Raw genomic sequence first — 16,950 nt, forward strand, 5'->3', positions numbered from 1 at the left:
ACCGTAAAACTAGACTGTGTATTTAGGCTCTTTCATGAGGTTAGGTATGTTCTCTTATGCGGATCCCCATTGCCCTACTGCTCAAGATAGCGTCGTGAGAATCCCCACTGCACTACTACACAAGATGTCGTCGGGAAGGGCATCTAGCCGTAAAAGTGAGGATAGACCCCCTCCATGTAGTTAGGTGTGCTCTCTTATGAGTAAAGTAGACCTTTATTTTCCTCCCGATCTTACAGTTTCACAACCTAATAGAACTTAACGGAGAAAATGGCAATTCTCTATTGAAAAAGAAAAAAACAAGCAAAACTAAGAAATTTACAAGCAAAAACAAGAAAACAATGAAACCAAGATTAAATAGACAATGCATTATAAAGATGCAATAATATCCCACACAGGTGGGCATAACAACGCTAAACACAAAAAAACATTTAAAAAAGTTAACCCACTGGCCTCACGGCCAGCCGAGTTAAATGGCAAACTAAAAGGGCAAAGTACGGCAACCCAAGGTTAAACAACCTCACTTCCTGGGTACGTGTTGGCATGTGTCACCCGATCCCTCCTGATCTATGTGCCGAACCAAGCCTGCCTTGGTGAAGTTTCTCATTGAAGATGGCCCTCTTGCCATCTGTGTTTACACACAGTCTGTATCTCGCTCTCCGAGTGTTAAGTTTATCTGCTCGTGACACCAACAATGCTAGGGGCTGTACGTCGCGCCGACACAGATAGGTCTTATGGCGACGATGGGATAGGAAAGGCCTAGGAGTTGGAAGGAAGCGGCCGTGGCCTTAATTAAGGTACAGCCCCAACATTTGCCTGGTGTGAAAATGGGAAACCACGGAAAACCATATTCAGGGCTCCCGATAGTGGGATTCGAACCTACTATCTCCCGGATGCAAGCTCGCAGCCGCGCGCCTCTACGCGCACGGCCAACTCGCCCGGTACACCAACAATGGAGGGATCGAAAATAATGAACAAACTGGGATTTTAAATGTGCTTCTTGATCTACGAATTGCTATTATCGAGGATTTACTTGTTTCAAGGCTCGGCTCTCCGCTGGGAGTCATTATTTTGATTGACGTAAATATTTCTAGATTCCTGATTGCTGCTCCCAGGTATTCATTCATTTTATTTCATTTTACGTACCATAGTTACAAGAACGGTTCTATGTGGTTGTATTTCGGTAGTCTTTTATCACCTGTCTTTGCAGGCTCTTGTTAATTTTGTGTGTATTTTAATTTTTTCTTCCTTGTTTGTGTGCACACGCGCGAGAACGGAGAGTGGTATTTACCTATATGTTTGCTTGGGCCTGTGTGTTTGTGGGTTTTGAGACCTTGCACTTCTGTTTCCTTATAGTTTGGAATCATGGCTGAGCATTGGTATATTGTGTGATTTGACGTTGCGGGGTTTAATCCATGTTTGTCCACGTGAGGCAGTTTGGGTGTCGCGGGTAGCGGGTCGACGAATGTTGTGATTGCTACAATTATATTTGGATCTGCCTTGCTTACTTTCGCGGCGGTCCAACATTGTATCTGTGGTGTTCGAACCATGCTCGTGAATCCATGATATCCATCGCTATCCTGTGCGATAGTATACGTCGCGCCTTGAATTACCGGTCTGGTCTGGATCGATTTTATATTGAGTCTCTCTTCTTGTTTATATGTGTGTGTGCGTGTCTGTGCTGTTTGCCTGTGTACGGTTTATAGTACTCTCCGTATCTCGTAATTTTAATTTTTCTTTCTTTTCCTTTTATTTTTCGTTTTAGTTGGTCGGTTCGGGCCATATGTGGTGTGCTATTTTATATTTCTAGGCCGTTATCTGCTCCATTGTCGGCGATTAGTTTTTGTTTTTATAACTGTGGCAACATCTTCTTGTTCTTTTGCTTCTGCTCCTTTGGGAGACTGTGGTTTGGCATTGTTGTTGTGACGCGCTAGCATCGTGTGGTCGCCCGTTTGGAGCACGGATGCTAACTGTTGATATGTGCGCGGTCCACATTTGTACGACTGTATTATCCCTTTCGTGGTTCCATTTTCTGATTCCTTCGATAACGTATTCCACGCCACAATATTTTTCTGAAACGAATTTGTATTTTTGTGGTCATACGGAAGTGAATTGAGCGATCGTGTGTACTGTCGCCGTGTAACACAAAACTTACTATGTCATTGAACGAGATACTACTTGATGTTCTGTTTTCTGCAGTTAAGTAAGTAACTTCATGCGACTATCTATTTTGTTTTCATTTTAACATCATGTGTGTTTATAATAAACCCCATTTTCTTTTGATCCATTCTTTTTTCATGGGGTTTACGGGTTCTTGCCTTTCTGTCCTTTCGCTCCCCTTTTGTCTACGCACGGGTCCAGCTCCGAATATTTTTAGTTCGTTCCAGTTCATCCACGGGAATTTGAAGAGAGGTGAGGTAAGTATCTGCGCGTATATGTCGAGTATTGTGTTGATGCGTTATGGTAGCAGGGTTCTGGGAGGTGGATCCAGCATCTAGTACATATGCTATAGAGCATCCAGCGTTAAGAAAAGACTACAGGCCTTATGGGCTTTTACTTCTATTGGTGTTACCCACTTTTGTTCTATATGTATATAAAAATTATAATGAATTCCTATCAAAATGTATAATTTTTCTTATGAAACAAGCATTGGTTGTGCCATACAATACTGAAGAACACGTAAACTCATTTCGATATCTTTGAGTTTATCCTTTTAAATATCGTATATGAGGTTCAGTACACGGAACAGCCGGCCATGCTTGTCGCATTGCGCGCCACATTTCAGCGTGTAGTCCGGAAGTGTGTACAGTAGTCAACATGTGTAATAACTCAGCTTAACCACTGCGAATCATCATTGGTGAGGTCAGTGCGGCATGTTTCCCTTTTTGTGTGTGTCATTCATTATAGTGATTGCTTATGTAAGGGAGATATTCGGCAGAGTGAAGTGATCGTCTTCCTGGGGCGCATAGTGTTTTGTTATAAATACAGTATATAATGTTTCATTTTTAGTGTATTGCATTGCTTTTGGTTGTGTGTATCGTGTATTGTTTTTGTCTGTTTAGTATTTTATATAATTAATCAGCGAGTAATACTTTTAAATTATAGCTGAACATGAGAAAAGGAGAAGTAGTGAAGTTGTCAGGAGAAACGAACGGCAAATGGTGCTTAATTCATTTCCATATTTGAAAACAAAGCTTGCTGCTTGTTGTTTTAAGGGGCCTAACATCGAAGGTCATCAACCCTTCATGAAAAAAACAAAGCATCCAGGACGAAGTGTAAACTGGGTAGTAGATAAAGCCGCAAAGTTTTTGGGAATTTCGAGGTCTTCCGTCTTCAAAATAAGGAAGGAAGCCAGCGAAGGGCCACTCCTGATGATGATGCTTGTTGTTTAAAGGGGCCTAACTTCGAGGTCATCGGCCCCTAATGGTATGAAATGAAATAGCAAAGGGCCACTCCAGAGTCCCAGCAAGAAGCGGGAATGGAAAAAGTTAATTCGCAGTAATTCCAGACTCATTAAATACGATGATTTTGTCAGAAATGTAATACGGCGCACTGTTCATGATTTCTATTTTAATTTTTGAGATGAACCGCCAACTCTGAACACAATCCTCACTTCCATAAACAGCAACCCCGAACTACCTGATTTTAAGAAATCATACGAATAGGTCATTCAGCATTCTGTATTTTATGTCGCGGAAGAATATTTAAGTTATCGTATTTTGTGATAAACATGAAGCCCTTGCATCTGTTGTCACTTACGAGTAAATTTATCTGAAATGAGCTGAAGGATACATCACCGTGATAGAGATATCTCGCCGTCAGCTTCCTGTGTTGAAACCACACAGTATTTGCCTTAATAATGAAACGTTTCTGGGGGCTAATAGACTCAGCACTGCGCTCCCTTAAAGCAACAACGATCATGTAACTTTATCAGATATAAGAAATAAGACAATAATTTCGGTTTCTGGACATGCATGGTGTTATTATTATTATTATTATTATTATTATTATTATTATTATTATTATTTAGTTCGCATCCCTGCATGTTCAAACTCTTACTCTATTTCGAATGATACAGTCAGTGGGCTATTATCCTTAAAAACGTTATGGCAAAACGAAATTTCATGACTGTAATTTCATTAATGACTGGAGATAATCTGGCATTTAAATTATTATCAGTCTTGCAACAGCTGTACCAAGCGATGTATAATTTTATGTCATCACTGTATTTCACAAGCAGAGTCCGAGCCGCGGTGAGTGAGCGAGTATGGCAACAGTGGAAGGCAGCAGGCCCATAAGGCCTGTAGTCTTTTCTTAACTCTGGATGCTCTATAGAATGCCTCCTTGTGGTGGCACGAGCCAGCACCTCCCCTCCCCCCTTCCCCACTGCTAGTCAGCAGCGAGGAAGGCCGACAATTCCACTGTGCTGATTCACGAGATTTTACACACTGCCTGTGTCATGACAACCACTACTTCATTCAGACTTTTTTGCAGACCCCGGCTGTCAACGACAGAAACAGTACATCATCCGCAAATATAAATCCTGGAATTTCTTGATTGCCTAGTACCAGGTAAGCCCACTTCCTCCCTACATGGCCACCTAGTAGGTCGTTAATAAACAATAGGAAAAGGATTGGCGACAATTTACATCCTTTTTTCAACCTAAATTTCGACTCAATCACTCCACGGACCACCCCTTCCTCAACCCTGATGCTACAATAGACTTTCTCGTATATACTTCTGATCGCTCTTCTCATCTTCTCTCCCAACCCTCCCCAATTTTTTAAACAGGGCCTCCCTGCTCACTGTATCGAACGCCTTCTGGAAGTCAATTGTAGCAATAAACACTTTAGCGCCTACTTTTCTCACATATTTATCAATTATAGTTCTCATAATCATTAAATTATCCGCCATCATCCTCCCCTTCCTGAAAACTCGATAGAATTGAGTAATCCTCTGCCCACTTCTTCAACCTATTTGCTAGAATACCCGTGTACACCTAGCCCAGGGAGTTCAGCAGGGTTATACCTCTATAATTACTGCGATTTGTCCTCTCCCCTTTATTTTTATAAATAGGACACATAATCCCCTTCTGCCATTATTTAGGGAATTTTACCCCTCCAAATAACTTGTTTAGGAATGTTACCAAACTCTCTATCGTCTGCTTATATTTTGCTACTTCCTTCCAATACACATTAGTTATCCCACATTCCCCTCCCGCAGTCCAGATCTTCAATTTTCTTATCACTCCCATCATCCAACTATTGGCAGCCCTTCTCTAACCCCCTTTCCACTTTATCCCCTCCGTCGACACTTACCCACCCTTCCTATTCGCCTAATAGTTCCTGGAATTACTCCACCCATGTTCCATATTCGATTTTCGGTTTCGTCTCTCTACTCGTCCCCCTATTAATTTTTTAACCCTTGCCCACACCTTATCTCCTTCCCTGTTTTTACACTCCCTGTTTAAAGCTTCCGTTTGGGCCTCCTGCCATACCTTTTCTCTCCTAGCGTTTTCTTAAATTCCTTCCTCAATCTGCAGAATTGTTCCCTTAACCCCCTCCCACCATGTTTCCTGAACTCAGCCAGCGCTCTCATCACTGCCTTTCTTTTTGCCTTACATTCCTTATCGAACCAACCCTCCCCCATAACTCTGGTCTTATTCCTGTATGATTTCTCCTCTGCTATTCTCCTCCCCGGATATTCCAGTAGCTCTACCGCCCTGTCAATCTTATTACCTTCCACTGCTACCTCAATCCCCACCCTCATGATATGGAATTCTTCCTTTTCCAGCTATTTGCTTAACTTCGCTTTACCCTCCTCTGACCAGATATACTTAGGGACTCTGAGGCCTCTCTCACTTCCCCCTCTTCCTGATCCCCTCTCTTCTGCACCCCCATTCCTATTCACGATTATATATACCGGGGAGTAGTGGGATTCTACCCAGTCAACCACGTCCATCCTGTTAATTCTATCCAACATATCTTCCGAACTAATAATCAGATCAATAACACTTCCTCCTTCATTTGTAATATATGTCATTTTTCCTTCCCTATCGCCCTTCCACCACCCATTTAAAATATACAAGTCACACGCCCAACATACTTCTTACAACTTCTGTCCGTAAACATTCCTCCCTTTATCTTCACTTCTCCTACCTCCCATCTTTACTCTCCTTTCCTCTTTACCATACTCTGGACTAGAGCACCCAATTCTTGCATTTAAGTCCCCTAACAAAATCAATCCGTCCTCTTCGTACTTTCCACTAATAGTATTTATATCCTCTATCAGACCATCAAAGAAGTAATCATTCGCACATATTGATCCCCTTGGTGGGTTGTATACAAAACCCAAACAGATATTATTCCGTTCAGCCCGCCTCCCCATTTTAAACCTAACCCATAAAACCTGTATCTGTATCTGTAACTTGATCACTTAGTTCTTGTTGTATGTCCGGCGCTCCCTTTCTCGCTCCGCCAGCCAGCTGCACGCGCTCCTGTGTATCATTCTGCTAGCTTCGACGCGCAGCCCTCAGTGCGCGTGCCTGACCATCGAGTGTACTATAAATAGGAGCTCCCTGCCTGCTCACTGGCCCACTTGCCCGGTGTCCAGCTCCAGAATACACCCTACGTCGAGCACGGAGGCTACTCCTCTTGAAAATGTGCTTCGACCAGGTGGACTGAATTTCTGGCAGTACGAGGTTTCACCTCTGGTCACCGCTCCCTTACCTGTTTCCGCTACCTATGTTCCGTAATTCTTTTACAAGCCATTTTCATTCCCTAATTTACGCAAGCTCCCTTAGTTTCGCTAGGTGGAATTTCTTCAATCAATTGAACTTGCTTTTTAGGAATTCAGGCACTTCAACAAACAAGGACTCTCAAAGACATTCATGTTAGTGTGCCAGATAGTTCTCGACTATCAACGTGTCAATTCACAAAGACTATCTTTTCAAGATAGGAGTGTATATAAAGACTGCAAACCTGTACATATTGTATAAAGACAGACTTTTCTCAAGATTCAATATTCCTTTTTGCTTCAAAATAAATTTCAGTTATTTGTGTAAATGTCATAAAGTGAAGCAATAAAAGTTGTGTTTTGTAAATTTCAACCTTGGTTACAACACAACTCTATGGCGACGAGGTAAAAAAGCACCAATCTACAATTCTTCGACCCCAGTTGCCAACTCTATAGCGACGAGGTAAAACGCAACAAACTACACGTCATCGGCCCCAATCGCCAACTCTATAGCAACGAGGTACACACGACACTACAATTCAACAGGCCCAGTTGTCAACTCTCCGGCGACGTGCTAAACAACAACGACACTCCAACCAGTTCTGACACACAGCTTACCTTACTCTTTCTTGCACGCATCTCGCAATGGCTACTGCGGAACAACTCGCTACGGTCTTTCAAGCCTTACAGCAGCAACAACAACAGTTTATGCAACAACAACAGGCAGCATTAATTCAGGCTATTCAAGCTATTTCTGTCTCTACACAGCCATCAGCTATTCCTCCGTTCTCTGCTTTTGATCCGGCTAAGGAAGAATGGTCAGTTTATTTAGCCCGTTTACAACAGCATTTCATCTGCCATTCTGTCACAGACGATCAACGCCGCCGCGCACTATTTCTTAGTTCGGTTGGCAATGCTACGTGTGAATTACTACGTAAATTAAGTCCGGAAGAACACTTATCTGGGGTACCCTTCACGCAGCTCTTGGCTCGTCTCACGGAACACTATGCCAAAGCTCCTCACATAGTGGCTGCTCGCTATAAATTTTTTCAGAGCAGAAAGCAACCCCATCAGACACATCCTGAATGGATAACTGAATTGCGTGGTCTAGCTAAACCCTGCCAGTTCATCTGCTCCAAGGACGGTTGTGGTTCATCCTACACTGATTCTCTCATTCGGGACATGATAATTTTACATACTCCTGAAGACAAAATACGTTTTGACGCTGTCAAGCAGAGTAACCCTTCTTTAGAAGATGTCCAGCGTATTGCTACGGTTTATGAGCTTACTACCAAGACTGCCGCAGCCATAGCTTCTCCACACGAAGTTGCACAAGTCTCGCCTCAGGCCCGCAAGTCCTCTGCTACAGTGAACCGTACGGATAAGGCGCTCTCCACCCAGCATTCTCGCCAGGTTCCCTCTCGTAATGCTACACGGAAGCCCAATTCTAAGAACACCTCGAAACTCCTGCCTTCCTGCCGAGGTTGTTTCAAGCATCATGAACGTCGTGACTGTCGTTTTTTCACAGCTACTTGTGAACGATGTAATAAACTTGGACACATTAAGACTGTCTGTCAAAGTTCGCTCCGCCCTGCTAAGACTACTGCAGCACGCCGGAAGCATATACAGCCCCGCCAAGACATGGAAGTTGATCAGATCAATCTTATTCTTCCCACAAAGGATGCTCACAAAATCATCATTCCTCTCTCATTCTTTGATCGTTCTGTCGATTTTCAATTAGACACTGGATCACCTGTCTCTATTATTAACCTGACTACCTACCACGACTTAGGTTCACCTTCATGTTCTCCAGCTGACATCCAGCTCGTGACATTTAACAAGAAGAAAATTGACATCAAAGGTCAAATCAAGCTTCAGGCTAGTTATAAAGGAATTCAGAAGGCCATTCCTCTTCTCGTAGTTAACAACTACACTGCATCAAACATTATGGGCATGGATCTATTTAACTTATTTGGTTTCCAGATACATGACAACATTAACGTCGTATCTACATTGCATCCTACTTCTGACGTTACCGCTCTCCTAGCGCAGTTTCCTGAAGTATTCGACTCTCAGCTCGGAACAGCAACAGACTATACAGCTCACATACAGCTGAAATCCGGAGCTAAGCCTCGCTTCCTCAAAGCTCGTCCAGTACCCCTAGCACTTCAAGACCAGGTCACGAAAGAATTAGAAAGATGGATACAAACTGGAATTGTTGTACCAGTTACTTCTAGTCAATGGGCTACTCCACTCGTGGTAATCAAGAAACCTGATGGTAATGTTCGACTTTGTGGCGATTTTCGATCTACAGTCAACGCACAACTCGACACAGATATCTTTCCTATTCCACGTCCAGAAGACTTATTCCGTCGTCTCTCTGGTGGACAATTCTTCTCTCGAGTTGATCTTAAAGAAGCATATCTCCAGCTACTTTTAGACGAAGAATCTAAGAAATTTCTCACACTCAACACTCCTCTCGGACTGCTCCAGCTCCAGCGGCTCCCCTTCGGTGTTTCATCCTCAGCGGCTATTTTTCAGCGCTATTTGGCTCACCTCACCGCCTCCATTCCCGGTTGTGCTAACTACCTGGATGATATTATTGTTACTGGAAAAGATCATCAGGAACATCTAACCAATCTACGCCTCCTTCTCCAGAAATTGAAAGACAATGGCCTACGAGCGAATCTCGCTAAATGTACCTTCTTTCAGCCTCAAGTTCACTACCTTGGACATATACTTGATAAGAATGGAATTCGTCCTAGTACACAGAATGTCTCAGCGATAGTAAACATGCCAGCACCTCAGAACCTCAAGCAGCTTCAGTCCTTCATAGGCAAAGCGAACTATTATAATAAGTTCATTCCACGCTTCGCTACAGTGGCAGCTCCATTAAACGCTCTACGTAAAAAAGGTGTTAAGTTTCAGTGGACTCCGCAATGCCAACAGGCATGGAAAACAATCAACAACGCCTTAATTCAAGCTATACAACTCACTCATTTTCAGCCCGACAAGATCATCACGCTAGCTACTGACGCTTCAGACTACGGTGTCGGTGCCGTTCTCTCCCAGAAGGATCGTCATGGACAAGAACGCCCCATCGCCTTCGCTTCGAAAACACTTAATGACCATCAACGTCGATACTCACAGATAGAGAAAGAAGCTTTAGCCATCATCTTTGGTATTCGCCGTTTCAATGAATATCTCTATGGCAACCATTTCCTGATCATTACCGATCATAAGCCTCTCGTACATTTATTCCATCCTGGTAATAAAATCCCAGAGAATTCCCTCAGAAAGCTTCAAAGATGGTCCATGTTCCTTTCTGATTATTCCTATCAGATTGTATATCGAGCCACATCCCAGCATTGTAATGCTGATGCCCTCTCCCGCTTACCCGTTGGTCCTGATACTGCCTTCGATTCTCAAGAATCTGAATGTCTTCAGTTGGACATAGAACTTGAAGATACTGTATCCAGTTTTCCTATTGATGCTACCTGCATAGCTAAAGCTACGGATAAGGACAGTACACTTGCTACTGTACGTACTTACATCCGCAACGGTTGGCCTCTTCAGAGCACACTTCCTGCCCACCTGGCACCTTATCATCGTATGCAGCATCGTCTCACGACTCGTGCCGGAGTTGTATTACTAGAAGCAGGCACCATCTTCCGAGTGGTTATCCCACTTAGCCTCCAGAAACAAGTTCTCGAATTACTACACCAAAGCCATTGGGGTATCTCCAGAACAAAACAACTCGCCCGTCAACACTGCTACTGGCCCGGTATTGATGCCGCCATCGAAAAGCTAATACGTCATTGTGAGCAATGTCAAACGAATCAGAACGCCCCGTCTTCTGATCTTGCTTCATGGCCTCCTGCTACTACTCCATGGGAACGAGTTCACATCGATTTCGCAGGTCCTTTCCTCAATTCCATGTGGTTAATAGTCATCGATTCACTGTCAAACTTTCCATATGTCGTGGATATGCATTCGACTACTACAACCGAAGCTACCATTCGTGCTCTCCAGAAAATCTTTACTACAGAAGGTTTACCGCAAGTACTCATTTCAGACAACGGACCTCAATTTACAGCTACTGCTTTTCAGAACTTTTGTACACATAATGGCATTCGTCATATCCTAGCACCACCTTTTCACCCTCAATCTAATGGTGAAGCTGAACGCTTCGTACAAACATTTAAAAGAAGTATGAAGAAAGCTGTCTCTTCAGGTTTAAATAAAGACCAAGCCTTGCTCCAACTCTTAAACAACTACAGAACTCTACCCGGCGCTGATAATATCACTCCTGCACAGAAGCTCCATGGACGACCTCACAGAACTTTACTTTCTCTGTTACAGCCTCTTCCGGCCCAGCATAAGACCTCACCAACGAAGTTCTCCCTCAACGACAAGGTCTACACCAGGACATTCAAATCCAACCCACTCTGGATACCTGGAGTCATCTGCAGATCTTTGGGTCATCGTCTATACGAGATACAGACTACGGAGAAACGTATCTGCCGCCATCAAGATCAGATACGTCTGCGCTACCGCCCCTGTCCAGCTATTGATGCTATTGCTAAACCTGATAAATCTATTGCTGAACGAGCCTTAGATCATTTAATAACAATGGGTTCCTTTCAGGACGAGACAGCGCCACTCCGCCCAGTTCCAGCTCCGGACAATACAACAGAGAAATCAGCAGCTCCGCCCCAGCATCGCAGTCGCCGCCAGCGCCGCCGCCGTTTCACGCCGTACCGGCGTATTTAGGAGGGGAGGGTGTTGTATGTCCGGCGCTCCCTTTCTCGCTCCGCCAGCCAGCTGCACGCGCGCCTGTGTATCATTCTGCTAGCTTCGACGCGCAGCCCTCAGTGCGCGTGCCTGACCATCGAGTGTACTATAAATAGGAGCTCCCTGCCTGCTCACTGGCCCACTTGCCCGGTGTCCAGCTCCAGAATACACCCTACGTCGAGCACGGAGGCTACTCCTCTTGAAAATGTGCTTCGACCAGGTGGACTGAATTTCTGGCAGTACGAGGTTTCACCTCTGGTCACCGCTCCCTTACCTGTTTCCGCTACCTATGTTCCGTAATTCTTTTACAAGCCATTTTCATTCCCTAATTTACGCAAGCTCCCTTAGTTTCGCTAGGTGGAATTTCTTCAATCAATTGAACTTGCTTTTTAGGAATTCAGGCACTTCAACAAACAAGGACTCTCAAAGACATTCATGTTAGTGTGCCAGATAGTTCTCGACTATCAACGTGTCAATTCACAAAGACTATCTTTTCAAGATAGGAGTGTATATAAAGACTGCAAACCTGTACATATTGTATAAAGACAGACTTTTCTCAAGATTCAATATTCCTTTTTGCTTCAAAATAAATTTCAGTTATTTGTGTAAATATCATAAAGTGAAGCAATAAAAGTTGTGTTTTGTAAATTTCAACCTTGGTTACAACAGTTCTTCTTTAACTAATAATAAAATTCCGCCACAATTTCTCCCCTTCTTTCCCTGCTTTTTCTTCATTTTATTCCTTATCACGGACCGCTTTCAGGTTAGATTTATCCCTTGTAGCCATGTTTCGAGGAGGGCCACTATATCAAAACTCTCCACCATCTTGCAGACCTCGTCATTCCCCAACTTGCTTCCTACCCCTTCAATATTTATAACGCCGATCTTACACGCTAGCTGCCTACTACCCTCCTCTACCCCCTCTTTGTCTCCCTTATTTCTATTTACCTCAGCAGCGTTAATTAACTTACTTCTAGTTCTACGCAGTCCTGTTTCTTCTCTGCTCTCTCCCTTCTTAGACGTCCTCACATACTCTTTGCTCCCCTCTCCTCCTGCTCTTTATTTTTCTTCCCCCACAGATCTTTCAGAATTACCTCTCTCCGGCTACTTGGCACCTCCTCCACAACAGCACTTTCCGGTGGCGAACGACTGATCACGTCTCTCTCCGCTCACTGATTGTCCTCTTCTTCTTCCCGGCCATCTTCACTCTTGCCTCCTCTTTTTTCTTCACGCTGGTCCTCGCTCTTCCCCTCGCCAACAGCCATTTCTCCATCATCCACCGCCGAGCTCTCTTCTTCTCTTGTCGCACCTGCCACTCTCTTTTCCCTAATCGTCTGTAGGTAATTTTGGTCCATATGTTGCAACCTTTCCGTAGACCATTCTCTTACCCAGCGTCAATTTCCCACCACCAACTTATTCCCCCTAATGAACGCTCTTAACCCTTGTTTCCTCGCACACCACGTGTCTTGTTAACACTTTCAACTCTCTGTTCGCTTCACTACCTTTATGCTGTTTCATCCAAATCTTCTCTTCCTTTAAATTCCCTGCGTTCCTTAGGACAATGTCCGCCATCGGGGTAGATATCAGCGTGAGCTTAATTGGTCTCCCACCTCCGCCTTTCACTCTTCCCTCTCTCTCTGTGCCTCATCAATATCTACTTCACTAAAATTGATCTTCATTCTGTCTCTATCAAGTTCACTACCTTATAAACTAATACCACCTTATCTTCTTTCGCTGCTTCTTCAACTCCATATATGAAAACATGTTTCCTCATTCGTTCCTGGGTCCCATCGACCATTTCTCTCTTAAGTTTCGCTACCTCCCCCTGCAGTACTTGGACTTTCAATCGCATTTCCTCCATCTCCGCCACATTCCTCCCCACCTTTTCCTTCAGCTCGTCCACCTCGCTTTTACCGCACTGTCTCAAGTTCTTTAGCTCCTTGGAATGATCACATTTCACCTCCTTCAGTTGGTCTATCTGACACGCCTCCTTCACCATTTCTTTTAGCGCCTCTATCTCTCCCCACTCTAGGACACCAATTGGGCCTGGCCCTGGGTTTAACTCTACTCCACCTATTATGAGCAGCGCTGATAGCACCACCGCCACCAGCAGCCCTGCCATCACCCATACTTCCTCACCCTTCATCCTCTTACTCATGCCCGTTTTATTCTTCCTCCTGGATTGCCAACTTCCAATTCTCGCTCGATAGAGTTCTAGCGCTATCCCCATACTTCAGCACACACTCAGCACATCCGTCCACACTGCTTACTCGATTGAGACTGGTGTGTGCTCTCTTACGCAAATTCCCTTTGTCGTACTACTAAAGATGGTGTCGCGAGAATCCCCATTGCCCTACTACACAAGATGGCGTCGGAAAGGGCATCTGACCGTAAACTAAGCCCTGCGTTGTTAGTCTCCTCCATGTGGTTAGGTGTGCTCTCTTATGCGAATCCCCATTGCCCTACTACTCAAGATAGCGTCGCGAGAATCCACATTGCCCTACTGCACAGCATGGCGACGGGAAGGGCATCTAGCCATAAAGGTGAGGTTAGGCTCCTCCATGAGGTTAGGCTTGTTCTCTTACGCGAATCCACATTGCCCTACTACTTAAGATGGCGTTGCGAGAATCCCCATTGACCTAATAATCAAGATGATGTCAGGAAGGGCATCTGGCCGTAAAAGTGAAGTTAGGCCCCCTCCATGAGGTTAGGCTTACTCTTTTACGCGAATCCACATTGCCCTACTACTCCAAATGGCGTCGCGAGAATTGGCGCCGGAAAGGGCATCTAGCCGTTAAAGTAAGGTTAGACCCATCCAAGTTGGCGACTGTTGAATTCGGGAAGGGCATCTGCCCGTAAAACTACACCCTGTGAGGTTAGGCCCCTCCAAGATGGCGACTGTCCACGTCGGGAATGGCATCTGCCGTAAAACTGAGGCTAGACCCCTCCAAGATGGCGACTGTGAGGTTAGGCTTGTTCTCTTAAGCAAAATCCGCGTCGGGAAGGGCAACTGTCCGTAAAAGTGAGGTTAGGACTTCCAAGTTGGCGTCTGTGAGGTTAGGCTCGCTCTGTTATGCAAATCCGCGAATCGACATAGCCCTACCTCCCGGGGCCAATGACCTCTGGTGCTAACTCAACGGAAAAATGCTGATGAGGTGGCTCTGAATCGGCCTAGCCCTACTACTCATATGAATGAATTATTGTTACACACTCTGAATTACTCCATTAATTTTGAAATGTAACTAACGAACCATAAAATTATTAGAGAATGTAACACAAAGTGTTCCTTAACAACTTTATTGTATGGTAACAATAAAGAAATCGGCATTCGATCATATCTTTGCAATTGTGTCATGAAAATAATTGCTTTCTGTATTTCTTTTGTCTACCCTGAAAATCTTGAGATATGGAAATGTCACTCTGATTCTAGCCCCTTGAATGGTGGTTTGCTTGGAGAACAGTAGTCTAAATCATCAAATTATCCAGCAGATTGTCTTTTTTCAAACAGTATAAACCTAAAAGACTATGCCTAGAGCCATAGATGTGGAATTGTATAGTACTTCAAGTACGGTAAGTCACAGTACTTCAGAAGAGAATTCATAGGAAGTTCACGACTGGATATGTATTTTCTATCACAGAATGGAATCTACGAAAGAACAACGGCATATCAATGAAGGCAAATAAATTATATACAAGGCACGTTACATATCTAAATATGACAAATTCAGCTGAGAGCTGGCAAGTGGTAAAGAAGGATTAAAACTGAATACAGGGAAAGAATAAAAGATGAAAATACTTAATGATTAAATAATGGAGAAAACCAGAATCTGATAGTTTGGGCTTATGAACAAAAAGAAAACGCCAAAACAAATTACTGAATTATAAATGTAAGAAATGAGAGGATAATCCAGGTAAGTTCTTTGAAAACATTTTGAGCAAAAGCTAGGTAAACAATTGATAGGGAAGAAGTACAGAAACCATAATATTGACCTCACTCAGCTGTATCTAGGGTAAGGGTGTATTCTGTCCGAAGTCAGGTCCGAACCTCCGCAGAGGTGTGCCTGAGCCGGAGTTTACGTACGGTAGGGTGGCCAGTTCCTTTCCGCTCCTCCATTCCCTTACCCCCACCAACAGCGCGTGGCAATCCATCCAAAACTTGACCACGCCCAATGTTGCTTAACTGCGCAGATCTCACGGGATCCGGTGTTTCAACTCGGCTACGGCCGTTGGCCAGCTGTATCTGAATACAGGGAAATTAAGACGACGACAACCTATCAAATTACAAGATCATAAGACATTTATGAATTAAAAAGTACTACAAAAGTTTACAGGAAACTGTTGCTTAAAATATATATATTGAGAGCTTACCATACGCTTCACAATGCCAGTTGTGTCTGAAGAAGAAATAGAGAGCCATTGCAAGTGAGATCACATTAATTATCAACACCTTACATTTAACCCTGAGGGAATGTGCTTCTATATTATCAGGTGGTGTACGCCACTTACATTGTAAAAGGAAACAGGCTAATATCATGTATAGCTCTGAAGTCATCATAAAAATTATGAAGAAGCTCACATGAGCAACTGAAAAGAAAAAAGGAAGGACCAAATTAAATATTATAAGAATATCAGTAACTTTTGAGTTAAAATATGCTTGAAATTTAAAGCCTGTTTAAATAAATACATTATTGTACTGTATAAACTTATCAAATATTCTCACCATTATTTTCAGCAGATGAAATAAAGGTAAGGCCAATTAGTGCCCAAATCTCTACAACATTTAAACACGAAGTAATTTTTGCCATAAATTGTATCCGCTTGTCAAGCACTTCTTCGTAGTACCGATAATACAGGGGAACCACAAGAAACCGCGGTACTGCGTGGATAACTATTGCAATTCTCCAGACATACCGCTGAGTAGAATCCACATCAATTGCAGTAGAAACAGATGGTAAAACGTTTGAAACCTAAAATGAGGAATTTAATTTAAATTACAAGGTCTTGTCTTGACCCCTTTCAAAATCATACTACATTAAGTAAAAATAACAAAATAACTTACTTCACAATGTGTATACGTCGATTTTTCAAAGTTATATAAAATGGACCATATAATACAGAATATGAAACTAAGTAAGGGAAGGGAAACAGTGCCCCATACTAATTTTTCAAAACGGATTCTTAGTGTAAATCCCTCTGTTCTGTGGTAAAGAGGCACGATTGCCATGACTGCACTGGACACGAAGACGTTATGACAGTTCAAATGCCATTACTACACTTAACTTATTTGCCGAGAACACTAACATATAATAGGCAAGGATTGTCTGTATTGTCGCTTCCTGTCCAGTGTGCATGCCCAGTAGTTGTTGAGGATAAAGGCGAAAAAAGGATCATGTGACGTCTCCTGCGGTCTTGAGCGAAGCCACA

General features: G+C 43.4%; 1 protein-coding gene across 1 annotated transcript in view; it reads right to left on the reverse strand.

The window, feature by feature from the left end:
• LOC136880843 (post-GPI attachment to proteins factor 2-like) overlaps window positions 1–16,750 on the reverse strand; it is a 34,027-nt gene extending 17,277 nt beyond the window's left edge. Inside the window, exons 1-3 of the mRNA XM_067153387.2 lie at window positions 16,586–16,750; window positions 16,247–16,493; window positions 15,895–16,110 (exon numbers count right to left, since the gene is read on the reverse strand). Of these exons, the coding sequence (XP_067009488.2) occupies window positions 15,895–16,110; window positions 16,247–16,493; window positions 16,586–16,750 (628 nt within the window). The remainder of the gene's footprint in view (window positions 1–15,894; window positions 16,111–16,246; window positions 16,494–16,585) is intronic.
• Window positions 16,751–16,950: the final 200 nt, after the last annotated feature.

This window comes from Anabrus simplex, chromosome 9, assembly GCF_040414725.1.
Source record: "Anabrus simplex isolate iqAnaSimp1 chromosome 9, ASM4041472v1, whole genome shotgun sequence".
Taxonomy (NCBI): domain Eukaryota; kingdom Metazoa; phylum Arthropoda; class Insecta; order Orthoptera; family Tettigoniidae; genus Anabrus; species Anabrus simplex.